Consider the following 25,248-nt stretch of genomic DNA (forward strand, 5'->3'; position numbering starts at 1 on the left):
AAGAGTTCAGCTTTTTATTGAACAGATTACAGAAGAGATTTAGTCAAAAAGACCAAAGCCCATGTCATCATCAGACTCCTCTGATTCTTCTTTCTTTGCTTCCACTTTCTTCTCCTCAGCTAAAAAACAAAAACAGTCGATCACACACCTCAATATTTTACACTCCAAAGACCCCCAGGCCCTTCAGCTTACATGGTCAAAAATACCCTAGGCTTCCTCCCAACTATTCCCCTGGGTTTAGGATTTCTATACATCATCGACTGTTAGCAAACTAAAAAGTATTATAGGTGGGGCACCTGGGTGACTCAGTTGTGGTCGAGCCTCTGACTTCAGCTCAGGTCACTATCTCGTGGTTTGTGAGTTCGAGCCCCACATTGGGCTCTGTGCTGACAACTCAGAGCCTGGAGCCTGCTTCAGATTCTGTGTCTCCCTCCCTCTGTGCCTCCCCTCCCACTCATGTTCTGTCTCTCTCTCTCTCTCAAAAATAAACATTAAAAAAAAAAATTTTTTTAAGTATATTGTAGGCAAGATAGCTCTTCATCTCCACACTCCTCCCTCCCATACCCCCCCCCCCAAAAAAAGTTTTCTACCTGGGGCAGCAGTGGTGGAAGGAGCAGGACCGCCTGCTGGTGCAGCACCGGCTGCTGGAGCGGGTCCACCAGCTCCTACATTGCAGATGAGGCTCCCGATGTTGACGTTGGCCAGGGCCTGTAACACAGTACACATACAGGTGACACTCAGTTCTGTCCTTTTGTTATAGCACCTACCCCACAAAAGGTACCCCATTTCAACTTACAGCAATAATTTCCCAACACTATATTGCTCTTCCCTTCTCCTTTGCTGCAGTCTGACAGTGACCTTTTGTCTGCCACTGAGATTCCCTTAGACTTACTTTAGATAGGGCCACGCATATTAAAAATTAGTCACAAAAAAATGACTCAAGCTTTGAATGTTACAATTGCAATGCGGTACCTTAAGTAACAAGATAGAGTAACTGAATTCCTTCAATAGATGAGAAAACTGGTCCCAAAATGCTGGCTTCCTTAAACACCCAAACCAGGATTCTTTCCATAGTTCCAGGTCTCCTCTCAACACTGATTTCAATTTTTCAGAGCGCTAGTCCAGGGACTTTTTATTAAAGAGGAGTACCTTTCTTAAAAGCCTAATGCTTTCAATCCTTCAAAACTCTTTGGAGGACATAACCTGAAGAGATAGAAGCTAATAGCCTCTTGCCAGAGATTAAGTAACATATACAATGGAAGGTAGCCAGTGCCAAGTTCCTGGGGGTAGGAATCCTGTCTTCATCATTCTTTATATCCTAACAAACAGTAAATGGTCAATGAAAGGCCACCAAGCCCAATTTCCACGAAACCGGATCATGCTGGAAGGATCTGCTTGAAGCAGTGTGGGTGGTATTATCTCCTGAGTGACCCTTTTAAGCAGTCATCTGGCTGGTATCTCGTGTAGTTTTTGGCCATGGTTTCAGAACAGAAGGAAAGAGAAACCAGACTGAGATCAAGAAAGAAAAGGCAAGACAAACTTTAATTAGACACTAAATGTGGAACTATGAAGAAGTTGTCACTTCAAAAAGATCCAGTGGAATACGGCATCTTCCAGCATTTTTCATGTCCTATGAATACGTGAGTTGTGGAAGGTAATCAGTTCACCTTCCACAAGTCTGCTTCTCGAAGTCACTTTGAGGCCATCACCTTACCTTTGCAAACAAGCCCGGCCAGAAAGGCTCAACATTTACACCCGCTGCTTTAATGAGGGCGTTGATCTTATCCTCCTAAAAAAAGTAAAACAGAAAAATCCATCAGGAAGTGTAACTTTCCTAAATGTCTCCAAAATACTGCGATTGAAAGTAAAATCACTCAAAACGTGCGTACAAAACCGTGCGTAACCACTTCAAATATTCCATCCGTATTTCATGTATGCTTATCTAAACCCATCATGTCTAACACAAGTCTTACACTCTTAAGATTATCACGAGCAAAAGAAATGCATCCTGCTCCCGTGTGCCAGGCACCTGGCTGCCATTTCACAGGCCGGGACCTGCCTAAGTCACGCAGCTATTTTAAGTTACGAGTCAGGCCGCGGGGTGGAGCAAGCTTATGTGCTGGCCCAACAAGGCCTACTAAGAGGACCGCAGGAATTCAAGGCCATCCCACCAAACAAGGATAAAGTGCCCTCGGTGCAGGTGAGGATGCCCCCACGCCGAGAAAGCTTCGCTAAAGAAAGCTTCCCAAGGCCGGAGCGCGCAGCCCAAGTGAAATCCAGTCCCTCGGGGGCCAGCACGTGGCCGAGGTCCCCGGCGGCCGGGCACGCGGGCCCGCCCGCTACCGAGCGTCCGCCCCGCCGCCGGGGTGCTGACGGCCGCGGCTCCGGCCGGAAGGGCTTGGCAGAGACGCCTGGCACGTAGAGGGGAAAAGGCTGCCCGCAAGCACACCCCGCCGCCGGCCCAGGCCCGCACTCACCGTGACCGTCACCTCGTCGTCGTGCAGGATGAGGGCCGAGTAGATGCAGGCGAGCTCCGAGACGGAGGCCATGATGCGGGCGAGTGCTGAGCGGACGCTGCCGAGCGCGGTGCTAGTCGCCGGGTGAAGTGAGAGGCTCACCCCAACGCGGCCTTAGCTTCCTCGGAAGAACCGAGCACCTTAGCGGCAGCTGAGGAAAGGGAGTCCCGCGCCTGCGCACGGTATCTTATACTGGTCACGCGGACCAATCGGCGCCCGCGCCTGGCGGAAGAGGCGGAGCGAGAAGCTCCTGCGATGACCACCAGGGCGCCTGCGCACAAAGCGTGACTGGCTTGTTAGCGAGTTCGAAAAGTTGGTGGGTCCGCGCTTGTAGTGGCGTCTTCTCTTGGTTCAGCTGAAACTCAGGGCTATGAACAGTAAAAATATTTGTAGGAAAAAGTTATCTAGGTAAATGGACGTCACTCCCACGTACTGTATCCCATGTAACAGTATTTAGGCATTTAATGACGTCGGCAGCCTCCATCAGCTGGCTGTGACCACTTGGAGCGCAGGAGCTAAATTTCAGCCCGGAGGGCTCGCTTGCTTAGCGCAGCGTCTCGGATAAAATAAGTGATTTAAGAGGAAGAGAGAAGCTTGTTCGGAGAGCAGTAGCATTTGAGCGCCTATATCCCAGGGATTGAGCCACACTCTACAAGGATTCATTTAATCCCGACACAGCCTAAGAGGTAAGCAACTATTATTTTAAGTACAGATCTGTTAAGAATTTAGGGAAACTTTCCACTTCAATTTCTTTTTCTTTCTCTTTTTTTCTTTTCTTTTCTTTTTCTTTTTTTTTTTTTTTTTTATAACTCAGGCATCCTATCCTGTGTTAGGGTGGAAATTGTCTAAAACTTGCCCTTAAAATGTTCAAGACATCTTGATGCACCTGCTGCCTGTGTGGGTGCTGAATTGCCATCGTGTATCTTTTGAAGCTTAATAAAATTGGTATTGGATTCTATATTTAGTTTAAATTTTTTTTGAGGTATAATTGACATAACATTTTTATTTCAGGTGTATACCATAATTGATATTTGTATATGTTGCAAGATGATAACAGGAAGTCTAGTTAATAGTTAACATCCATCACCATACACAGTTACCACTTTTAAGGTCTACTCTTAGCAACTTTTAAGGAGGAAATAATATATTAATAACGATAGTCACCACGTTGTACATTACATCTAGTGACTTACAACTGAAGGTTTGTAACTTTTGACCCCTTTCACCCATTCCATCCCTCCCTCTGGCAACCATCAATCTGTTCTCTGGATATATGAGTTTGGTTTGTTTATTTTTGTTTGTTGTGGGATCCCACATATAAGTGAGATCATACAGTAGTCTTTCTCTGACTTATTTTACACAGTATAATGCCCTCAAGGCCCACCCATTTGTCTCAGATGGCAAGATGTTATACTTTTTTACAGGTGAGTAATATTCCTCTGTGGGTGACATTTACTTTATCCGTTCACTTTGGTTTTTGGTTGTTTCCATGTCTTGGCTATTGTAAATAATGCTGCTATGAACACAGGGATGAATATATCTTTTGGAATTAGTGTTTTTGTTGTCTTCTGATAAGTACCCAAGAGTGGAATTGCTGGATTCTATGGTAGTAATACTTTTAATCTGGGGGTGGGGGGGGACCTCTATGCTGTTTTCCAAGGTGCTTGCACCAATTTATAGTCCCACCGATTGTGCACAGATGTTCCCTTTTCTTCACATCCTTATGACCACTTAGTATTCTTGTCTTGTTGATGATAGCCATTCTAACAGGTGTGAGGCGATATCTTACTGTGGTTTTAATTTGCATTTCCCCGATGATTGGTATTGTTGAGTATCTTTTCATGTGCTTTTTTGGCCATCGCATGCCTTTGAAAAATGTCTATTCAGATCTTTTGCCTATTTTTATGGGATTTTTCTTTATACGGAGTTGTATGAGTTCAATGTTTATTTGTTTTTGAGAAAGAGAGAACCAGAGTACGAGCGGGGCAGGGGCAGAGAGAGGGGGAGACACAGCATCCGAAGCAGGCTCCAGGCTCTGAGCTGTCAGCGCAGGGCCCAACACAGGGCTAGAACTCACCACGAGATCATGACTTGAGCTGAAGTTGGACGCTTAACCGACCGAGCCATCCAGGCATCACTATAAATTTTTCTCCTATTCAGTAGGTTGCCTTTTCAGTTTGTTGATGATTTCCTTTGCTGTGCAGAAGTTTTTAGTTTGATGTAGTCCCACTTGTTTACTTTAGCTTTTTTGCCTTGGCTTTTGGAGTCAGATGCAAAAAAATCATTGCCAAGATCAGTGTCAGGTAGTTTACTGCCTATGTTTTCTTCTAGGAGTTTTATGTTGCAGGCAAGTCTTTAACCCATTTTGAATTAATTTTTGTGTAAAGTTTAAGCTAGTGGTCCATTTTCATTCTTTTGCATGTGGCTGTCCAGTTTTCCCAACACCATTCATTAAGGAGACTGTCCTTTCCTGAGTGTATATTCTGTTGTCATAAATTAATTGAGCATATATGAATGGCTTTATTTCTGTACCATTGATCTGTGTGCCTGTTTTAATGTCAACGTCTGTTTGGTAACTGTAGTTTTATGGTTTGAAATCAGGGAGCATGAAGTCTCCAGCTTTATTCTTTCTCAAGATTGCTTTGGTGATTCAGGGTCTGTTGTAGTTCCATACGAATTTGGGGATTGTTCTATCTCTGTGAAAAATGCCATTGGAATTTCAATGGAGATTGCTTTGAATCTGGAGATTGCTTTGAGTAGTATGCACATTTTGATAATATGAATTTAACAGTTTAACAATTCTTCTGATTCATGACCACAAAATATCCTTCTTTTCTTTTTTTATTTTGAGAGAGAGAGAGACTGACCCAAGCAGACTCCATGCTCAGCATGGAGCCTGATGGGCTCGATCCATGACCCTGGGACCATGACCCAAGCTGAAATCAAGAATCAGGCACTCAATCTACTGAGCCACCCAAGTGCCCCCAAAATATCTATTTATTTGTGCCATCTTTCATTTCTTTTCATCAGGATCTTAACTTCTTTATTTTTGATATTTTTTAAATTTTCGATATTTTGAATTGTCTAAAATGTGTACATACTGTTTTACTACATGATATGAAACCTAAATGTAATTCCTCCTATCAAAAATGATTATCTTTACATTTTCGATCAACTATTTCCCTCTCGGAATTCACGTAGTTTCCTAGAAAGGTGGTGTAGTCAATGTCATTATTTCATAATCATCCCTGACCAAACATCTCCATTGGAATCCCCCAGTTTAGGGGGCACCTGGGTGGCTCAGTTAAGCGTGCAACTTCGGCTCAGATCATGATTTCGCGGTTCCTGAATTCGAGCCCCATGTTGGGTTCAGTGCTGACAGCTGAGAGCCTGGAGCTTGCTTTGGATTCTGTGTCTCCCTCCCTCACTCTCAGCCCTTCCCTGCTTGTGATGTCTCTCTCTCTCAAAAATAAATATTAAAAAAAATTTTTTAAAAGGGAATCCTTCAGTTTAGGGACCCACTTGGATCATTCTTAGTCACAAATATGAACATATCTTAATATCCCAAACTTTTAAAAGAGCTTAAAAAATATCAAGCTTTCTGAAAATAAAAGTTATTATGAGTTTTCATCCAAATCTGAGAAGCACTTATAGTGGAATTTGGGTGGAAAAGGAATACATTTTAAAGCTATTGAAAAATTCAAACAAAAAAGAAAAATTCAAACCTTTCCAAAGTCAGAATGGATCAGTCCAAAACACAGTCACACCCCACCCCTCCACCCCATCTCCAGTGTACTTCAAAAAAAAACAAAAACAAAAACAACTGATCTCGTAAATATGACACATCAACACAAAGTAAAACAAAATATCACTCTGTTGAACTATATTAATTAGAAGTCTTTTAAATCAATATTTTGTATCCCCTAATTGTTTTATAATTGTGGCAGCAAAACCTGAATGTTAGAGTATAAAAAAGGTAAATTATAAGTTCTTCTCACCTGTAAATGTAAACACAAAAATCCAAAATAAAATGTGAATGTCAATTATGTCAGTAAAGCTGGAAAAAAATTAAGGATTAATGAACTGAGTGCAGTACTGTGTATGAAAATATGGTATATCGTGACTAAACAGGATAGCTCCACATAAAATCTATTAAAAATAATTCATTAACCAGTTAAAGAGGAAGATCTATATGAAATTCTTATAGATTCAAAAAAACCACTTGATAAAATTAAGTAACTATTCATGTTGACTCTTAGAAAATTGGAAGAGAAGGTAACTTCCTCAGCCTGGTAAGGTATCTACTAAAAATCTATGGGAAACATCATACTTTTTTTTTGCTTTTCTTTTCCTTTGAGAGACTAAGAGAGAGAGCACAAGTGGGGAAGGAGCAGAGAGAGGGAATCAGAGGATCTGAAGCGGGCTGTGTGTTGACAGCAGAGAGCCTGACTCAGGGCTCAAACTCCTAAACTGTGAGATCATGACCTGAGCTGAAGTCGGATGCTCAATCAACTGAGCCACCCAAGATGCCCCACAAACATCATACCTAATGGTGAAACTTTAAAACCTACTCTTTAAAATCAGGCACAAATAAGGATATCTCCTTTCTCTACTTCTGCTTCAATTACTGTTTTAGAGTTTAGCTATCTCCATAAGACAAGAAAGGAAAAGATTATTAAATTGGAGAGTTATAAACTCTCTTTATTCATAGGTAATATGATTATCCATTTATTTATCCATAGGCAAAACAACATAATAAGTAGTTCAGTAAGGTAGCTAGATTCAAGATTAATACACAAAAGATAGCAGCATTTCTGTGATCTTCCAAAGTCAATTACAAAATGTAGTATTAAAAAAATACACCTTATGCAACAGCAACAAAAATCATTTTGTTTCTAGGAGTAAATCTAATAAGATATGCATGACCATTATTTAAAATTTTCTTAAGTTTATTTATTTATTTTGAGAGAGACCAAGTGTGAGAGGGGAAGAGCAGAGAGAGAGAGAGAGAGAGAGAGAGAGAGAGAGAATGAATATCCCAACTAGGCTCTGCACCCTCAGCACAGAGCCCAGTGCTGAGCTCAGTCTCACCAACCATGAGATCGTGACCTGAGCCAAAGTCAAGAGTCGGATGCCCACTGACTGAGCCACTCAGGCACCCCTTAAAAATTAGAAAACTTTATGGAACATCAAAGGCAACCTAAATGGAGTGATATACCATATTCACAGATGGAAAGATTTTAAAATGGGTAATTCTCTCCAAATTGTGTAATTTCAATCAATATTCCATTAGGGGTTTTGGTGAAATTTGACAAGTTGACCTTAAATTTTCATGGAAGGATCAAGGACCAATAATAATGAAGACAGTTTTCTAAAATATAACAGGCTTTACTTACATGTAAATTCCATGCAGGACACAGACTTTGGTTTGCCACTGCATTTCTTATGCCTAAAACAGTGTCTGGCACATAGGAGACACTCCAATAAATACATGCTGGATGAATTAAAACTGTGTTACTGACATAACAAATAGATAAATAGACCAATATAACAGAGAATCCAAAAATCCACTCTCATACATATGGGACCTTGGTAAGTCAGAGGTACGGCTTTATAGATAGGGAGGGGGTGGACAGAGGGAAGAGTACCTTTTCAAAAAACATAGTACTGGGACAATTGGTTTTCTATCCACACGGAAATGGGGAAACAATGTTTTTAATTTTGTCCTTATCATACATAATATGAAAAGGAAAAGTCTAAAATTTTAGAGGAAAATGGGAGTTTATTATTATTAAGTGTATATGAAAGGTTTCTTAAAGCACAGAACATAAAGGAGAAGATTCATATATTTGATTACATTAAAATTGAAAAGTATAAGCCAGAGAAACCATAACCAAACGTCTGAAAAACTATCATACTTAAGAGCCTGAGGGAACACAATGACTAAATGTGATACGGTTTCCTAGATGGGATCCTGGGAAAGACAAAAGTCATTAGATAAAAACTAAAGAATTCTAAATAAAATATGGACTTTAGTTAATAACAGTATATCAGTATTGGTTTACTAATTGTAACAAATATATTGATATGTTAAAAGTAGGAGAAACTGGCCTGAGGTATATGGAACTCTCTATGCTCAAAATATTTTGATAAAACTGAAATAATTCTAAAAATTAACTTTATTTTTATTTTTTTAAATTTACATCCAAATTAGTTAGCATATAGTGCAACAATGATTTCAGGAGTAGATTCCTTAGTGCCCCTTACCCATTTAGCCCATCCCCCCTCCCACAACCCCTCCAGTAACCCTCAGTTTGTTCTCCATATTTATGAGTCTCTTTTGTTTTGTCCTCCTCCCTGTTTTTATATTACTTTTGTTTCCCTTCCCTTATGTTCATCTGTTTTGTCTCTTAAAGTCCTGATATGAGTGAAGTCATATATTTGTCTTTCTCTAATTTTGCTTAGCATGATACCCTCTAGTTACATCCATGTAGTTGCAAATGGCAAGATTTCATTCTTTTTGATTGCCGAGTAATACTCCATTGTATGTATACACCACATCTTATTTATCTATTCATCCATCGATGGACATTTGGGCTCTTTCCATACTTTGGCTATTGTTGATAGTGCTGCTGTAAACATGGGTGTGTGTGTGTGTGTGTGTGTGTGTGTGTGTGTGTGTGTGTGTGTGTGTTCCTTCAAAACAGTACACCTGTGTCCCTTGGATAAATGCCTAGTAGTGCAATTGCTGGGTCGTAGGGTAGTTCTATTTTTAGTTTTTTGAGGAACCTCCGTACCGTTTTCCGGAGTGGCTGCACCAGCTTGCATTCCCAAAAATTAACTTTATTTTTAAAAACACCTTGATGAGGTCCCAGTAGTTCATTTTTGCTTTTGTTTCCCTTGACTTTGGAGACATGACTGTTTAGAAGTTGCTGCGGCTGAGGTTAAAGAGGTTGCTGCCTGTTTTCTCCTCTAGGATTTTGATGGTTTCCTGTCTCACGGTAGGTCTTTTATCTATTTTGAACTTATTTTTGTGTATGGTGTAAGAGAGTTGTCCAGTTTCATCATATTGCATGTCGCTGTCCAGTTTTCCTAGCACCATTTGCTGAAGAGATTGTCTTTTTTCCATTAGATATTCTTCCCTGCTTTGTTGAAGATAAGTTGGCCACATATTTGTGGGTCCATTTCTGTGTTCTCTACTCTGTTCCGTTGATCTATGTGTCTGTTTTTGTGACAGTACCATACTGTCTTGATGACTACAGCTTTGTAATACAGCTTGAAGTTCAGATTTATAATGCCTCCAGCTTTGGTTTTGTTTTGCAACATTACTTTGGCTAATCGGGGTCTTTTCTGGTTCCATACAAGTTGTAGAATTGTTTGTTCTAGCGCTCTGAAAAATGCTGGTGTTATTTTGATATGGGTTGCACTGAATGTGTAGATTGTTTTGGGTAGTATACACATTTTAACAATATTCTTCCAGTCTGTGAACATGGAATGCTTTTTCATGTCTTTGTGTCCTCTTCAGTTTCTTTCATAAGCATTCTATACTTTTCAGTGTACAGATTTTTTTTTTTTTTACCTCTTTGGTTAGGTTTATTCCTGGGTATCTTAAGGTTTTTGTTACAGTTGTAAATGGGACTGATTCCTTGATTTCTCTTTCTGCTACTTCATTATTGATGCATAGAAATGCAACAGATTTCTGTGTGTTGATTTTATATACTGTGACTTTGCTGAATTGATTTGAAGGGGCACATGCATCCCAATGTTTACAGTAGCACTATCAAGAATAGCCAGATTATGGAAAGAGCCTAAATGTCCATCAACTGAAGAATGGATAAAGAAGATTTGGTATATAGAAGATCCACACACACACACACAGTGGAATATTACTTGGCGATCAAAAAGAATGAAATTTTGCCATATGCAACAACATGGATGGAACTAGAATGTATTATGCTAAGTGAAATAAGTCAAACAGAGAAAGACAAATATTGTATGATTTCACTCGTATGTGGAATTTAAGGAACAAAACAGAAGAACATAGGGTAAGGGAAGGAAAAGATAAAAACAGAGAGGGAGGCAAACCATAAGAGACTCTTAACTATAGAGAAAAAACTGAGGGTTGCTGGAAGGAAGGTGGGGGATGGATGGGCTAATGGATGATGGGCATTAAGGAGGGCGCTTATGATGAGCACTGGTTGTTGTACATAAGTGATGAATCACTAAATTATATTCCTGAAACCAATACTACACTATATGGTAACTAATTTGAATTCAAATAAAAATAAAATCACCATAACCAAAATGGAAAAAATGTCAGATTAGGAGAAGATATGAGGCCCAAAGTACCCAAAGGCTATATTTAAAGTCATAGAAATCAGTAAGAAAGTACAAAACTTTCCTGTTTTGCAAAACATCAAAAATTATCAACTAAGGGGTACCTGGCTTAGTTGGTAGAGCATGCAACTCTTGATCTTGGGGTCCTGAGTTCAGACTCCACAATGGGCATAGAACTTCAAACAAAATAAAATTTTCATCTAAAAGTATCTAGGGCTAAGGAATTTTTATTTAAACTTTAAAGATGAGACACAGCCATTAACAAACTGGTTAAGCGCTTTGATGCCAGGCTCAGGCTTGGGTTTAAATATGATCTCCACCATTTATGCTGTTGGGGTCCTTGAGCAAGTCATTAATCCTCTCGATCTGTTTCTTCACCTGTACAATATCGATAACACCTGGTCAGGATGTCAGCTACTGAGCACCCAGTTAACGAGTTAGTCTTCATAAAGGTTAAGGAGAGCAAGACATCAATTGCCCATACGTGTCCCTTTATTATGTGTAGTTGTGGATTCAACATCATACTTTTACTTTAAACAAATTCTACTATCCCTCATCCCCCTATCGTAGTACAAACATCCTGTTAAGATGTATTTTCAAAAGACTAAGTGGGGGGGCACCTGAGTGACTCAGTCGGTTAAGCGTCCACTCTTGGTTTCAGCTCAGGTCATGATTGCAGGGTTCATGAGTTGGAGCCCTGCCTCAGACTCTGCGCTTGGCAGCATGGAGCCTGCTTGGGATTCTCTCTCTCCGTCTCTCTCAAAATAAATAAATAAACATTAAAAAAAAAAAAAAAGGCTAAGCAGTATGCCAATGTAAAAAAATAAAAATAAGAAATGGAAAGGTTAAATCCAGTAACATCTACTGAAATACGATTAAACTTTAGTGCTCTGGAGCATTCTAGAAACACAGCTATGACATTGCTCACCACTATTAGTGACAAATAAGTGGGTTTTGTGCGTTAATATTACACTTTCACTACTAATTAAAAAATAGATTAAACTAGCATTGTGGTAAAAAAAAAAAATCAACCTCCAAAGAAATCCTAATTTAATCAGGGAAAAATGTATAGGTAAGAATGTCGATTTCACCATGTTTTTCAGTATTACTTTTTCTAATTTATGTTGTCTCCAAGCCATGTTTTTTAGTTAAGTGTCTAGAAGAGCATATTTAATACATGGATATTACAGTTGTCACACAAAAAAGACATTATCAATTTAATGTCAAATTACTTTACATTTTCTACTGCTGTTTCATTTTTACAATTCCAAGAATTCTGTTCATTTTTTTTCTATTGAAATGTATTTGACGTATAATATTATGTAAACTTAGAGCATGTAACACCATGTGTATAATTTGATGCATTTGTATATGGGAATATGATTACCATTATGGCAATAATTAGCATCTCTGTCATATTACATAATTATCCTTTCTTTATAGTACTTAGAATAATTAAACTCTAGTGTCTTAGGGTGTCTGATGTTTGTAATACAATATTATTGTCTGTAGTCAGTGTACTGTGTGTTAGATCCCTAGGACTTATTTACTACGATGTCTTAAGTGTGTACCCTTCAGAGCGTCTGTCTTGTGTCCCCAACCCCATCCGTTGATAGCCACCATTTTATTCTCTATTTTTACAAGTTTGGCTTTTTAAAATTCCACGTAAAAGTGGTATCATACAGTATTTGCCTTTGGCTTGCCTCACTTAGTATAATGTGTTCAAGGTCCATCCATGTGGCAAATGGCAGGATGTCCTCCTTTCTCGTGGCTAATACTCCAGCGTGTGTCTGTATACCCCACATTTTTTAATCCATTCCTCTACTGAAGGGCACCTCAGTTGTGTCCATATTTGGCTGTTGTAAATAGTGCTGCAGCGAACATGGGGTGCAGATGTCTTTTCAAGTTAGTGTTTTTCTTCAGGTAAATACATAGAAGTCTGAATCCTATGGTAGTTCTAATTTTAATTTTTTGGGGAACCTCCATCTGTGTCCGTAGTGCCTGGACCGCTTTCCATTCCTACCGACGGTGCACAAGGCTTCCCTTCTTTCCACATCCTTGCTAGCGCTTGTAACTCTTGTCTTCTTGACGATGGCTGTTCCAACAGCTGTGAGGCGATATCTCACTGCTGTTTCTTTTGCATTTCCCTGATGATTAGTGATGTTGAGCATCTTTTCATATACCTGGTGGCAATCTGTATGTCTTCTTTGGAAAAATGTCCATTTAGTTATTCTTCCCAGTTTTAAATCAGGTTGTTTTTCTCCTATTGAGTTGTATGAATTCTCTATATATTTTGGATATTAACCCTTCATCTGATGTACGGTTTGCAAAAATTTTCTTCCATTTTTTGGGAAATGGTTGCCTTTTGTATTGTTATGTTGTTGTTGTTGTTGTTCAAAAGTTTTTTTTTACTTATTTTGGGATAAAGATTGAGAGCAAGCAAAGGAGGGGCAGAGAGAAAGGGAGACAGAATCCCAAGCAGGCTCCACACTGTCAGTGCAGAGCCTGATGCAGGGCTCAAACTCATGAACCGTGAGATCGTGACCTGAGCCAATATCAAGAGTTAGACGTTTAACTGACTCAGCCACCCAGACACCCATGTTATTCGTTAAGTTTGATGTAATCCCTTCTGTTGATTTTTGCTTTTGTTGTTTGGTGTCATATCCAAAACTCATTGCCAAAACCAGTCTCAAGGAGCTTCTTCCCTAGGAGGAGTTTTATAGTATCAGTTCTTAAGGTCAAGTCTGTAATCTATTTTGTGTGAATTTTTGTGAGTGGTGTAAGATAGGTGTCCAGTTTCATTGTTCTGCATCTGTTTATCCAGTTTTCTCAACATTTGTTGAAGAGACTGTCTCTTCCCCATTTGGTGCTATTAGCCACCTTGTCAAATGTCAGTTTAAATGTATAGTGTTAAATGTATAAGCAAAGGTTAATTTTGGGCTCTCCATTCTGTTTGTCAGTGTATCTGTTTTGTGCCAGTAACATACTGTTTTTAATACTGTAGTTTGGTAGTATAGTTGAAATCAGGAAGTGCAATACCTCTAGTTTTGTTCATTAGCTATTTGGAGTCTTTTGTGGTTCTGTACAAACTTTACAGTTTTGTTTTTTTTTTTCTGTTTCTGTGAAGAATGCTATTAGTATTTGATGGGGATTCTGTGGAATCTGCAGATAGTTCTGAGTTGTATAGACTTTTTAACAATATTAATTCTTCCAATACATGAACACGGGCTCTCTTTCCATTTGTTTGTGTCTTTTTAGATTTTTTTTTCAGAAGTCTTATAGTTTTTGTTGTACAAAACTTCTCACCTCCTAGGTTAAATTTATTCCTAAGTATTTTATTGTTTATGATGCTATTGTGAATAGGAAAGATTTCTTTTTTTGTGATCTTTATTATACTTTACTTTTTTTCTTTTTAAATTTTTATGTTTATTTTTGAGAGAGAGAGAAAGACACAGAGCACGAGCAGGGAAGGGGCAGAGAGAGGGGGGGCACATAGAATCCAAAGCAGGCTCCGGGCTCTGAGCTGTCAGCACAGAGCCTGACACGGGGCTTGAACTCACGAACCATGAGATCATGACCCGAGCCGAAGTCGCCCACTTAACCGACTGAGTCACCCAGGCGCCCCAATTATACTTTTCTTTTAAGACTTAATCGTTTTATTGAAACATAATTGACAATTAGTTTCAAGTGTACAACATATTGATTCCACAATTCTGTGCATTACTCATTGCTCATCATAAGTGTAATAACCACACAACATTATTACAGTATCATTGATGATATTCCCTTTGCTGCACTTTTCATTTCTATGGCTTACTTATCTTACAACTGGAAGTTTGTACTTCCAGTCCTCTTTATTTTGTCCATCCCTCTACTCGCCTCCCTTCTAGCAATGGCCAGTTTGTTCTCTGTACTTAAGAGTCTGTTTGTTTTGTTTTTTAGATTCCAAATAAAAGTGAAACCATGTGGTATTTGTCTTTCTCTGTCTGACTTATTTCACTTAGCATAATATCCTCTGGGTCCATCCAGGTTTTTTCACATGGCAATATCTGATTCTTTTTTATGGCCAAGTAACATTCTGTGTGTGTGTGTGTGTGTGTGTGTGTGCGCGCGCGCGCGCCACATCTTCTTTATTCATCCACTGATGGACACTTCAGTTGCTTCCATATCTTGGCTATTGTACGTAATGCTGTAATGAACATAGAAGGGCATATATCTTTTGAATTAGTGTTTTCATTTTGGTGGGTAAATACCCAGTAGTGGAATTCCTGGATCATTTGGTATTTCTGTTTTTAATTTCTTGAGGAACTACCATATTGTTTTCCACAGTAGCTTCACCAATTTACGTTCTCACCAACAGTGCACAATGTTCTGTTTTCACCACAGAACCCTCACCAACGCTTGTTATTTCTTGTCTCTTGGGTACTGGACATTGTAACAGGTGTGAGGTGATGTATCATTGTGGTTTTGATTTGTATCTCCCTGATGATTAGTGATGTTGAATATCTTTTCATGTGTCTGTCTGTGATCTGTATGTCTTCTTTAGAAAAATGTCTACTCAGGTAGTCTGCTCATTTTTAATTGGATTATTTGCATTTTTTGGTGTTTAGCTGTATGAGTTCTTTACATATTAACCCCTTATTGGAGGTATCATTTGCAGATATCTTCTCCCATTCATAGGGAGAAAACCTTGTTTTGTTGACAGGTTTCTTTCACTGTGCAAAAGCTTTTTATTTTGATGTAGTCCCAAGAATTTATTTTTCCTTTTGTTTCCCCTGCCTGAGAAAACAGATCCATATATATGGCGCTGAAGCCAAATTCCATGACATTACTCCTTATGTTTTCTTTTAGATTTTTATGGCTTCAGGTCTCACATTTAGGTCTTTAATCCATTCTGTTTATTTTTCTGTATGATGTAATAAAGTGGTCCAGTTTCATTCTTTTGCATATAGCTGTCCAGTTTTCCCAATACCATTTCTTGAAACAACTGTCTTTTCCTCATTTTATATTCTTGCCTCTTTTGTCATAGATAAAACGACTGTTTAAGTGGGGATTTATTTCTGGGCTCTCTCTCCTGTTCCACTGAACTATGTGTCTGTATTTATGTCAGTACAATATTGTTTTGATTACTACAGCTTTGTAATATATCTTAAAATTTGGAATTATGATATCTCCAGCTTTGTTCTTCTTTCTCAAGATTGCTTTGGCTATTTGAAGTCTTTTGTGATTCCATGCAAATTTTAGGATTATTTGTTTCAGTTCTGTGGAAAATGCTATTAGTATTTTGACAGGGATAGCACTGAATCTGTAGATTGCTTTAGGAAGTATGGACATTTAACAACATTCATTCTTCTAATCCATGAACATGGTATATCTTTCCATTTGTGTTGTCTTCAATTTCTTTCATCAGTGTTTTATAGGTTTTGAAGGACAAGTTCTTCACCTCATTGATGAAGCTTTTTCCTAATAATTTATTGTTCAAGGTACTGTTTCCTCATTGATTTTCTGCCTGGGTGATCTAGCCATTGATGTAAGTGGGGTGTCAAAGTCCCCTATTATTATTATATTACTGTTAATTTCTCCCCTTGTGTCTATTAATTGTTCCTGTGTTGGGTGCATAGGATTGATCCTTTTATTATGTAGTGTTCTTTGTTGCTTGCTATAGTCATTGCTTTTCTTTTTTCTGTGAATATTTGAGATTTTTAAATTTTTTTATTAGCGTGAGCAGGGAGAAAGAGGTGGGGGGGAGGGAGGGAGGAAAGGAAGAGAGAGAGAGAGAATGAATGAGCGAATATCTCAAGCAGGCTCCATACTCAGCACAGAGCCCGACGTGGGGCTCAATCTCACGACCCTGGGATCACAACCAACTGGGCGACCCAGGCGCCCCTATTATTTTTTCTTCTCAGATTTTTATTTAAATTGTAGTTAGTTAACATAAAGTGCAATATTGGTTTCAGGAGTAGAATTAAGTGATTCATCACTTACATACAACACCCAGTGCTCATCATAACAAGTGCACTCCTTAATACCTGTCACCCATCTAGTCCATACCCTGGCTGTCTCCCTCCCTCAATCCTCAGGTTGTTCTCTATCCTTAAGAGTCTCTGGTTTGCTTCATTCCCTCTTTTTCCCCCCTCCTATATATTTATCTGTTTTGTTTCTTAAATTCCACATATGGGTGAAATCATATGGTATTTGTCTTTCTCTGACTGACTGACTTTGCTTAGCATAACACACTCTAGCTCCATCCAGGTTGTTGCAGATGGCAAGATTTCTTTCTTTTTGATGGCTGAGTAATACTCTTCTGTGTGTGTGTGTGTGTGTGTGTATGCTACATCTTTATCCATTCATCAGTCGTTGGACATTAGGGCTGTCTCCATAGTTTGGCTATTGTTGATAATGCTGCTGTAAGCATTGAGGTGCATGAAACCCTTCAAATCTGTACCTTTGTATCCTTTGGGTAAATAGCTAGTAGTGTAATTGCTGGGTTGTAGGATAGTTCTATTTTTAACTTTTAGAGGAACGTCCATATTGTTTTCCAGAGTGGCTGCACCAGTTTGCATTCCCACCAGAGTGCAAGAGGGTTCCCCATTCTTAGCATCCTCACCAACACCTGTTGTTTCTTGTGTTGTTAATGTTAGCTATTCTGAGAGGCGTGAGGTGGTAACTCATTGTGGTTTTGATTTGTATTTCCCTGATGGTGAGTGATGTTGAGCATCTTTTCATGTGTCTGTTAGCCATCTGGATGTCTTCTTTGTAAAAGTGTGTATTCATGTCTTCTATCCACTTCTTAACTGGATTATTTGTTTTTTGGGTGTTGAGTTTTATTAAGTTCTTTATAAGTTTTGGATACTAACCCTTTATCACATATGTCATTTGCAAATATCTTCTCCCATTCTGTAGGCTGCCTTTTAGTTTTGTTGATTGTTTCCTTTGCTGTGCAGAAGCTTTGTATCTTGATGAAGTCTCAGTAGTTCATTTTTGTTCTGGTTTCCCTTGCCTCTGGCAACATGTCTTGTAAAAAGTTGTTGCAGCCAGTCAGAGGAGTTACTGCCTGTGTTCTCTAAGAGATGGTTTGCTGTTTCACATTTAGGTCTTTCATCCATTTTGAATTTATTTTTGTGTATGGTGTAAGAAAGTGGTCCAGTTTCATTCTTCTGCATGTTGCTGTCCAGTTTCCTGAAGACCATTTGTTGAAGAGACCGTCTTTTTTTCCACTGGATATTTTTTCTGTTTTGTTAAAGATTAGTTGACCCTACAGTTGTGGGTTCATTTCTGGGTTTTGTGTTCTGTTCCATTGATCTACTTGTCTGTTTTTGTGCCAGTACCATACTGTTTTAATGAGTACAGCTTTATAAGAGCCTGAAATCCGGAATCATGATGCCTCCTGGTTTGTTTTTCTTTTTCAGGATTGCTTTGGCTATTTGGAGTCTTGTGTGTTTTCATACAAATTTTAGGATTATTTGTTCTAGCTCTGTGAAAAATGCTAGTGGTATTTTGATGGGGATTACATTAAATGTTTAGATTGCTTTGGGTAGTATAGATATTTTAATAATGTTTGTTCTTCTAATTCATGAGCATGGAATGCTTTTCCGTTTATTGGTATCCTCTTTAATTACTTTCATAAGTATTATATAACTTTTAGGGTATAGATCTTTTACCTCTTTCATTAGATTTACTTCTGGGTATCCAATTGTTTTTGGTGCAATTACAAATGGGATCAATTGCTTGATTTCTTTTTCTGCTGTTTCATTATTGGTGTATAGAAATGCAACAGATTTCTGTACATTGATTTTATATCCTGCAACTGTGCTAAATTCCTGTATTCTAGCAATTTTTTGCTGGAGTCTTTCAGGCTTTCTACATAGAGTATCATATCATCTGCAGATAGCGAAAGTTTGACTTCTTCCTTGCTGATTTGGATGCCTTTTATTTCTTTTTGTTGTGTGACTGCTGAGGCTAAGACTTCCAATACTATGTTAAATAGTAATGGTAAGAGTGGACATCCTTGTCTTGTTCTTGACCATGGGGGAAAGGCTCTCTGTTTTTCCTTATTGAGGATGATATTAACTGTGAGTCTTTCATATATGGCCTTTTAGGTGTTGGGGTATGTTCTGTCTATCCCTGCTTTGTTAGGGTTTTTGTCAAGAATGGATACTGTATTTTGTCAATTGCTTTTTCTGCATCTATTGCGAGGATCATATGGTTTTTAATCCTTTCATTTATTAATGTGGTGTATCACATTAATTGATTTTCAGATATGGAACCAACCCTGCAGCCCACGAATAAATCCTACTTGATTGTGGTGAATAATTCTTTTAATGTACTGTTGAATTCGATTTCATAGTGCCTTGATGAGAATGTTTGTATCCGTGTTCATCGGGGATATTGGCCTGTAATTCTCCTTTTTAGTGGGGTCTTTGGTTTTGGAATCAAGGTAATGCTGGCCTCATAGAATGAGTTTGAAGTTTTCCTTCCATTTTTGTTTTGTGGGACAGTTTGAGAAGAATAGGTGTTAACTCTTATTTAAATGTCTGGTAGAATTCTCCTGGAAGCCATCTGGTCCTGGACTTTTGTTTGTTGGGAGATTTTTGATTACTTTTGAATTTCTTTGTTGGTTATGGGTCTGTTTAAATTTTCTGTTTCTTCCTGTTTCAGTTTCATAGTTTGTATGTTTCTAGGAATTTATCCATTTCTTCAAGATTGCACAGTTTGTTGGCATATAATTTTTCATAATATTCTCTTATAATTGCCTGTATTTCTGTGGTGTTGGTTGTGATCTCTCTTCCTTCATTCATGATTTTATTTGGGTCCTTTCTCTTTTCCTTTGGATAGGTCTAGCTAGGGGCTTATCAATTTTATCCTTTCAAAGAACCAGCTCATAGTTTTGTTGATCTGTTCCACTGGGGTTTTTTTGTTTGTTTCTGTATCATTTATTTCTGCTCTAATCTCTGTTATTGCCCTTCTTCTGCTGGCTTTAGGCTTTATTTGCTGTTCCTTTTCTAGCTCCTTTAGGTGTAAGGTTAGGTTGTATATTTGAGACCTTCCTTGCTTTTTGAGGTAGGCCTGTGTTGCAATACGCTTCCCTCTTAGGACTGCCTTTGCTGTGTCCCAAAGGTTTTGGACTATTAAGTTTTCATTTTCATTTGCTTCCATGAACTTTTTTATTTCCTCATTAATTTCCTGGTTATTAGGATGTTCTTTAATCTCCAAGTATTTGTGGTCTCTCCGAATCTTCCCTTGGAGTTCACTTCAAGTTTCATAGCGTTGTGATCTGAAAATAAGCATGATATAATCTCAGTCTTTTTGTACTTGTTGAGGGCTGATTTGTGACCCAGTATGTGATCTGTTCTGGAGAATGCTCCATGTGCACTCAAAAAGAATGTGTATTCTGATGCTTTAGGATGCATTGTTCTGAATATATCTGTTAAGTCCCCATCTGGTCCAGTGTGTCATTCAAAGCCATTGTTTCCTTGTTGACTTTCTGCTTAGATGATCTGTCCATTTCTGTGAGTGTGTTGTGAACGTTCTGTGTTAGTACTGTATGAGTGTCTGTAATACTACTGTATTATTGTCCGTGAGTTTCTTTATGTTTGTGATTGATTTATATATTTGGATGCTTTCAAGTTGAGGGCATAAATATTTATGATTGTTAGATCTTCTTGATGGATAGACTCTTTAATTATGATGCAGTGCCCTTCTTTATCTCTTGTTTCAGTCTTTGGTTTAAAATCTACTTTGTCTAACATAAGTATGGCTGCTCCAACTTCTTTTGGCATCCATTAGCATGATAGATGGTTCTCCATCCCTTCACTTTCAATCTGCCTATGTCTTTAGGTCTAAAATGAGTCTCCTGTAGATAGCATATAGATGGGTCTTGTTTTGTTATCCATTCTGATACCCTATGTCTTGTCTTTTGATTGGAGCATTTAGTCCATTTACATTCAGGGTGATTATTGAAAGATACGAGGTTAGTGCCATTGTGTTACCTATAAAGTCGGTGTTTCTGGTAATGTTCTCTGTTCTAGTCTTTGTTCCTTTTGGGTTTTTTCCCCCACTCACAGAGTCCCCCTTAATATTTCTTGCAGGGCTGGTTTAGTAGTCATGAACTCCTTTAGTTTTTCTTTGAGAAACTCTTTATCTCTCTTATTCTGAATGACATCCTTGCTGGTAAAGTATTCTTGGCTGCGTATTGGGGTTCACCTTGTTAGGGACTCTCTTTTGCTTCCTGGACCTAGATGTTTGTTTCCTTCCCCAGAGCGGGGAAGTTTTCAGCTGTTGTTTCTTCAAATGAGTTTTCTGCCTTCACTCTCTCTCTTCTCCTTCTGGCAGTCTGTAATGTGAATGCTATTATACTTGACGATGTCACAGATGCCTTTTGTCAGGTCCAGTGAGCATCTTTATGACCATTATTTTGATTTTTTTATAAAGCATATTATGTGTATTTCATTTAGCTCTTCTTCTGTGGTTTGTCTTACTCTTTGGTATGTATTCCCCTGTCTCCTCATTTTGCCTAGCTGTTTTTTTTTTTTTTTATGTATTGGTCGGTCAGGAATATCTCCTGGCTTGAAAATAGTGGCCTTGTGTAGAAGCGGTCCTGTGGTGCCCTGTAGTGCAGACACCCCTGGTCACCAGAACCAAAGAGGATATGTCTTTGTGGGCTGTGTGTGCCTTCTTGTTGGGGCTAAGCTGTGATCACCCTCAGCCCCGCTAGTTGCACTTACCTGCTTTGCCTGCTGTGGGTATCTGGGGAGTTTACTCCCCCACTGTTGACAGGCCTCTGAAGCAGCAGTGGGTTTCATTAGTGGACAGGGCCGGCAGTCGGTCCAGCTGTCTGGACTTAGCCTCTGCCACAGCTGTAGGGCTTGCTCCGTCCACAGTCAGCTAAGAGGCTCAGCTGCAGGAACTGTGGGCACGTTGGTGTGTGGGCTTATTCCCACCATGCCTCGGGGCAGAAGTCACTTTGGAGTGACTCCTGTGAGGCAGGGAGTTGCATTTGGGCAGGTCTGCAGGAGAACGCCAGGGTGGGGCATGCAATGCTGGCAAAGTAGATGGAGAGTTTAGCGCTGGCTCCTGCAAGTATCAGCTATGTAAGCTGAAGAAGAAGAGAAATGGTGGCCACCAGCACTTTTGTCCCTGGAGAACTCTCCTTCCTGCAGATCCCTGCCTCTTCAACACACCTTCTAAATTTAGTCAGTTTATCTCCTTCGTGTAAACCCCAGGGGCTTTTCAGACTGCTGGTTTTGTGCTGTGTCTCTAGCCGAGTTATTTAGTGTATTGGCACTTTAAGGGCTGTGACTGTTTCCTGTCACCTGTCTCCTGAATTTTAAAGCTCCTGGGAGGAAGGCCCATTGGTTTCCAAAATCAGAGGTCATAAGGACTCCTCTTCCCCATTCTGGGTCCCCAGTGCCAGGGGTGCCTGGTGTGGGATCCTCTTCTCCATGCTTGTGATGTCCCTCCTGTTTGTGTCTAGTTACACCAGGAGGCTGGTTCCCAGCCATGTCTCCACCCCCTGCACTTGTTTATGATTAGCTGTGGAAGGTCTGTTCTGTCAGTCTTCAGGTCATTTTCAGAATTGGTCGTATAGATGTAGCTGTTGTTTCAGTGTGTCCGTGGGACAGGGTGAGCTCAGGATCCTCCCACTCTGCTACCTTCCCAAAATTTTCTCAGGAAGTTTATTTTTTTGTCCAGATGTTTCCCACATAGTGTATAGAAATGAAACTGATTTTGGTATGCTAGTTTTGTGTTCTGCAACGTTATTGAAATAATTGATTAGCTCCAACAGTTTTTTGGTTGAGTCTTGGGATTTTCAATATACAGAATCATATCATTTAAAATTAGTGACTGGGTGGCTCAGTCGGTTAAGTGTCCGACTTCGGCCCAGGTCATGATCTCGCCATCTTGAGTTTGAGCCCCACATTGGGCTCTGTGCTGACAGCTCAGAGCCTGGAGCCTGTTTCAGGTTCTGTGTCTCCCCCTCCGCCCCTCCCCCACTCACGCTCTGTGTCTCTCCAAAATAAATAATAAAAAATCATAAAAAAATAAAAATAGTGACAGTTTTACTTCTTTCTTCACAATTTGGATGGATTTTAGTTCTTTTTCTAGCCTAATTGCTAGGACTTCCAGTACTGCATTAGAAAAGAGTGTTGAGAGTAGACATTCTAGGGGCGCCTGGGTGGCTCAGTTAAGCGTCTGACTTTGGCTCAGGTCATGATCTCACAGTTGGTGGGTTCGAGCCTTGCCTCTGGCTCTGTGCTGACTGCTCAGAGCCTGGAGCCCGCTTCAGATTCTGTGTTTCCCTCTCTCTCTGCCCCTCCCCTGCTTGTGCTCTGTCTCTGCCTCTCAAAAATAAGTAAAAATGTTTTTAAAAATTTTTAAAAATAAAAGAGTGTTGAGAGTAGAGATTCTAGTCTTGTTTCTGATCTGAGAGGAAAAGCTTTCATTATTTTTCTTTCTGTGTTGAGTGTATTATCTGTAGGTTTGATGTATATAGCCCTTAGTATGTTCCTTCTATATCCCATGTACCAAGGGTTTTTATCATGAAAGCATGTTGTATTTTGTCAAATGGTTTTTCTGCATCTATTAAGATGATCATGTGATTTTTATCTTTCATTGTGTTAATGTGATAAACCACGCTTAGTGATTGGTGTGTATTGCATCACAGAGATAAATCGCACTTGGACGTGGTGTATAACTCTTTTTATGTGTTCTTGAATTCAGTTTGCTAATATTTTGTTGAGAATGTTTGCATTTATATTCATCAGGGATACCGATCTTCAGTTTTCTTGTGGTGTCCTTATCTCACTTCGGTATCTGGCCTTGTTGAATGAGTCTGGAAGTATCTCTGCCTCCTCAATTGTTTGCAAGAGTTTGAAAAAGATTGCTGTTAATTATTCTTTGAAGGTTTGGTAGAACTTGCCTGTGAAACCATCTGGTCCTGGGGTTTTCTATGTTGTGAAGTTTTGGTTACTGATTCAATCCCTTTGCCCATTATTCATCTTTTAAGATAGTCTATTTCTTTCTGACTCAGGGGTGGTGGGTTGTGTGTTTCTTGAAATTTATCCATTTCTTCTAGGGTAATTGACATAACAGTTGTTCATTGTAGTCTCTTCTGGTCCTATGTGTAGTATCAGTTGTAATGTGTCCTTTTTCATTTCTTATTTGAATCTTTTTTTTTTTCTTATTCTGGCTAAAGGTCTGTCAATTTTGTTTACCTTTTCAAAGAACCAGCTTTTAGTTTTGTTGATCCTTTCTGTTGTTTTTCTGGTCTCTGTTTTATTTATTTACACTCTGATATTTATGATTTCCTTCCTTCTGATAACTTTGAGTTCGTTTTTCCGAGTTCTTTGGGGGAAAAGTTTATTTGTGGTTTTTCTGATTCCGTAACATATGCATTTATTGCTATAAACTTTCCTCTCAGATCTGCTTTTATTACATCCCGTGAGATTTGATATGCTCTATTTCCATTTTCCCTTGTTCCAAGGTAATTTTTATTTCCCTTTTGATTTCTTCTTTGATCAGTTGGGTTGTTCAGAGCATGTTGTTAGTTTCACATATTTGTAAATCTTCCTTCCAGTCTCCTTTTGTTGTCGATTCCTAGTTTCATACCATAGTGGTCAGAAAAGATAATTTAAGTGGTTTCAGTCTTCTTAAATTTGCTGAGACTTGTTTTGTGCCCCGTTATGTGGAAAACATTCCATGTGCACTCAAAAGGAATACGTGTTCTGCCCCTGTTGGATAGAATGTTCTGTATACATCTGTTATTTTTGTTTAAGAGTATAGTTGTTTTATTTCCTTGTCAATTTTCTGTCTGGATGGTTTATTTATTGCTGACAGTGGGGTACCAAAGTCCTCTAGTATTGTTGTCTATTTCTTCCTTTACATCTGTTAGTATTTGCTTAATAGATTTTGGTGACTCAGTGTTGGGTGTGTATATAGTTACTATTGTGAGATCTTCCTGATGTATTAACCCTTTTATCATAAAATGATCTTCTCTGTCTCTTTTTATTGTTTGTAGGCTACATATCTGTTTTGTCTGGTCTAAGTATAGCTAGCTATTCCTGTTTTCATTTGGAGCCTCTGTGTGTCTGTAAAGTTGAAATGAGTGGGGCGCCTGGGTGGCTCAGTCAGTTGAGCATCCAACTTCAGCTCAGGTCATGATCTCACAGTATGTGGGTTTGAGCCCTGTGTCAGGCTCTGTGTCTTCCTCCCCACTCGTGCTGTCTCTTTCAAAATTAAATAAACATTTAAAAAAAATTTTTTTAAGTTGAAATGAGCTTCCTATAGGCAGCATATGGTTGGGTCTTGTTTTTAATCAAGCTAGTGTGCCTTTGATTGATGAATTCAGTCCATTAATACTGAGCGATTATTGATCTTAAGGACTTACTACTGCCAT

General features: G+C 39.1%; 1 protein-coding gene and 1 long non-coding RNA gene across 10 annotated transcripts in view; one reads left to right on the top strand and one right to left on the bottom strand.

Annotated features, from left to right (window-relative positions):
* RPLP1 (ribosomal protein lateral stalk subunit P1) lies at nucleotides 1–2,673 on the bottom strand. The gene is made up of 4 exons (XM_030317829.2): nucleotides 2,478–2,673; nucleotides 1,715–1,789; nucleotides 591–708; nucleotides 1–119 (listed from the first exon to the last, which is right to left on the bottom strand). Exons 1-4 carry the CDS (start codon nucleotides 2,547–2,549, stop codon nucleotides 40–42), a joined length of 345 nt encoding a protein of 114 aa, XP_030173689.1. The 5' UTR covers nucleotides 2,550–2,673; the 3' UTR covers nucleotides 1–39.
* Nucleotide 2,674: 1 nt separating this feature from the next.
* The window catches only part of LOC115515738, an 80,020-nt gene continuing 57,446 nt past the window's right edge, over nucleotides 2,675–25,248 (top strand). For 8 of the 9 annotated variants that reach the window (XR_004343767.1, XR_004343765.1, XR_004343768.1 and 5 more), the window contains exons 1-2: nucleotides 2,675–3,202; nucleotides 3,880–3,940. This is a non-coding gene — a long non-coding RNA (uncharacterized LOC115515738). The remainder of the gene's footprint in view (nucleotides 3,203–3,879; nucleotides 3,941–25,248) is intronic. The other variant, XR_004343771.1, reaches the window with a different exon arrangement.

The sequence above is a fragment of the Lynx canadensis genome, chromosome B3, assembly GCF_007474595.2.
Source record: "Lynx canadensis isolate LIC74 chromosome B3, mLynCan4.pri.v2, whole genome shotgun sequence".
Classification (NCBI taxonomy): domain Eukaryota; kingdom Metazoa; phylum Chordata; class Mammalia; order Carnivora; family Felidae; genus Lynx; species Lynx canadensis.

What these genes read in the sequence shown, in the direction of transcription:
- RPLP1 (XM_030317829.2), bottom strand. Translation starts at nt 2,549, where the DNA reads ATGGCCTCCGTCTCGGAGCTCGCCTGCATCTACTCGGCCCTCATCCTG. An exon ending in GGCCGGGCTTGTTTGCAAAG is followed by an intron (nt 709 to 1,714) that starts GTAAGGTGATGG and finishes ACTGTGTTACAG; the next exon opens with GCCCTGGCCAACGTCAACAT. An exon ending in TTCCACCACTGCTGCCCCAG is followed by an intron (nt 120 to 590) that starts GTAGAAAACTTT and finishes TTTGTTTTTTAG; the next exon opens with CTGAGGAGAAGAAAGTGGAA.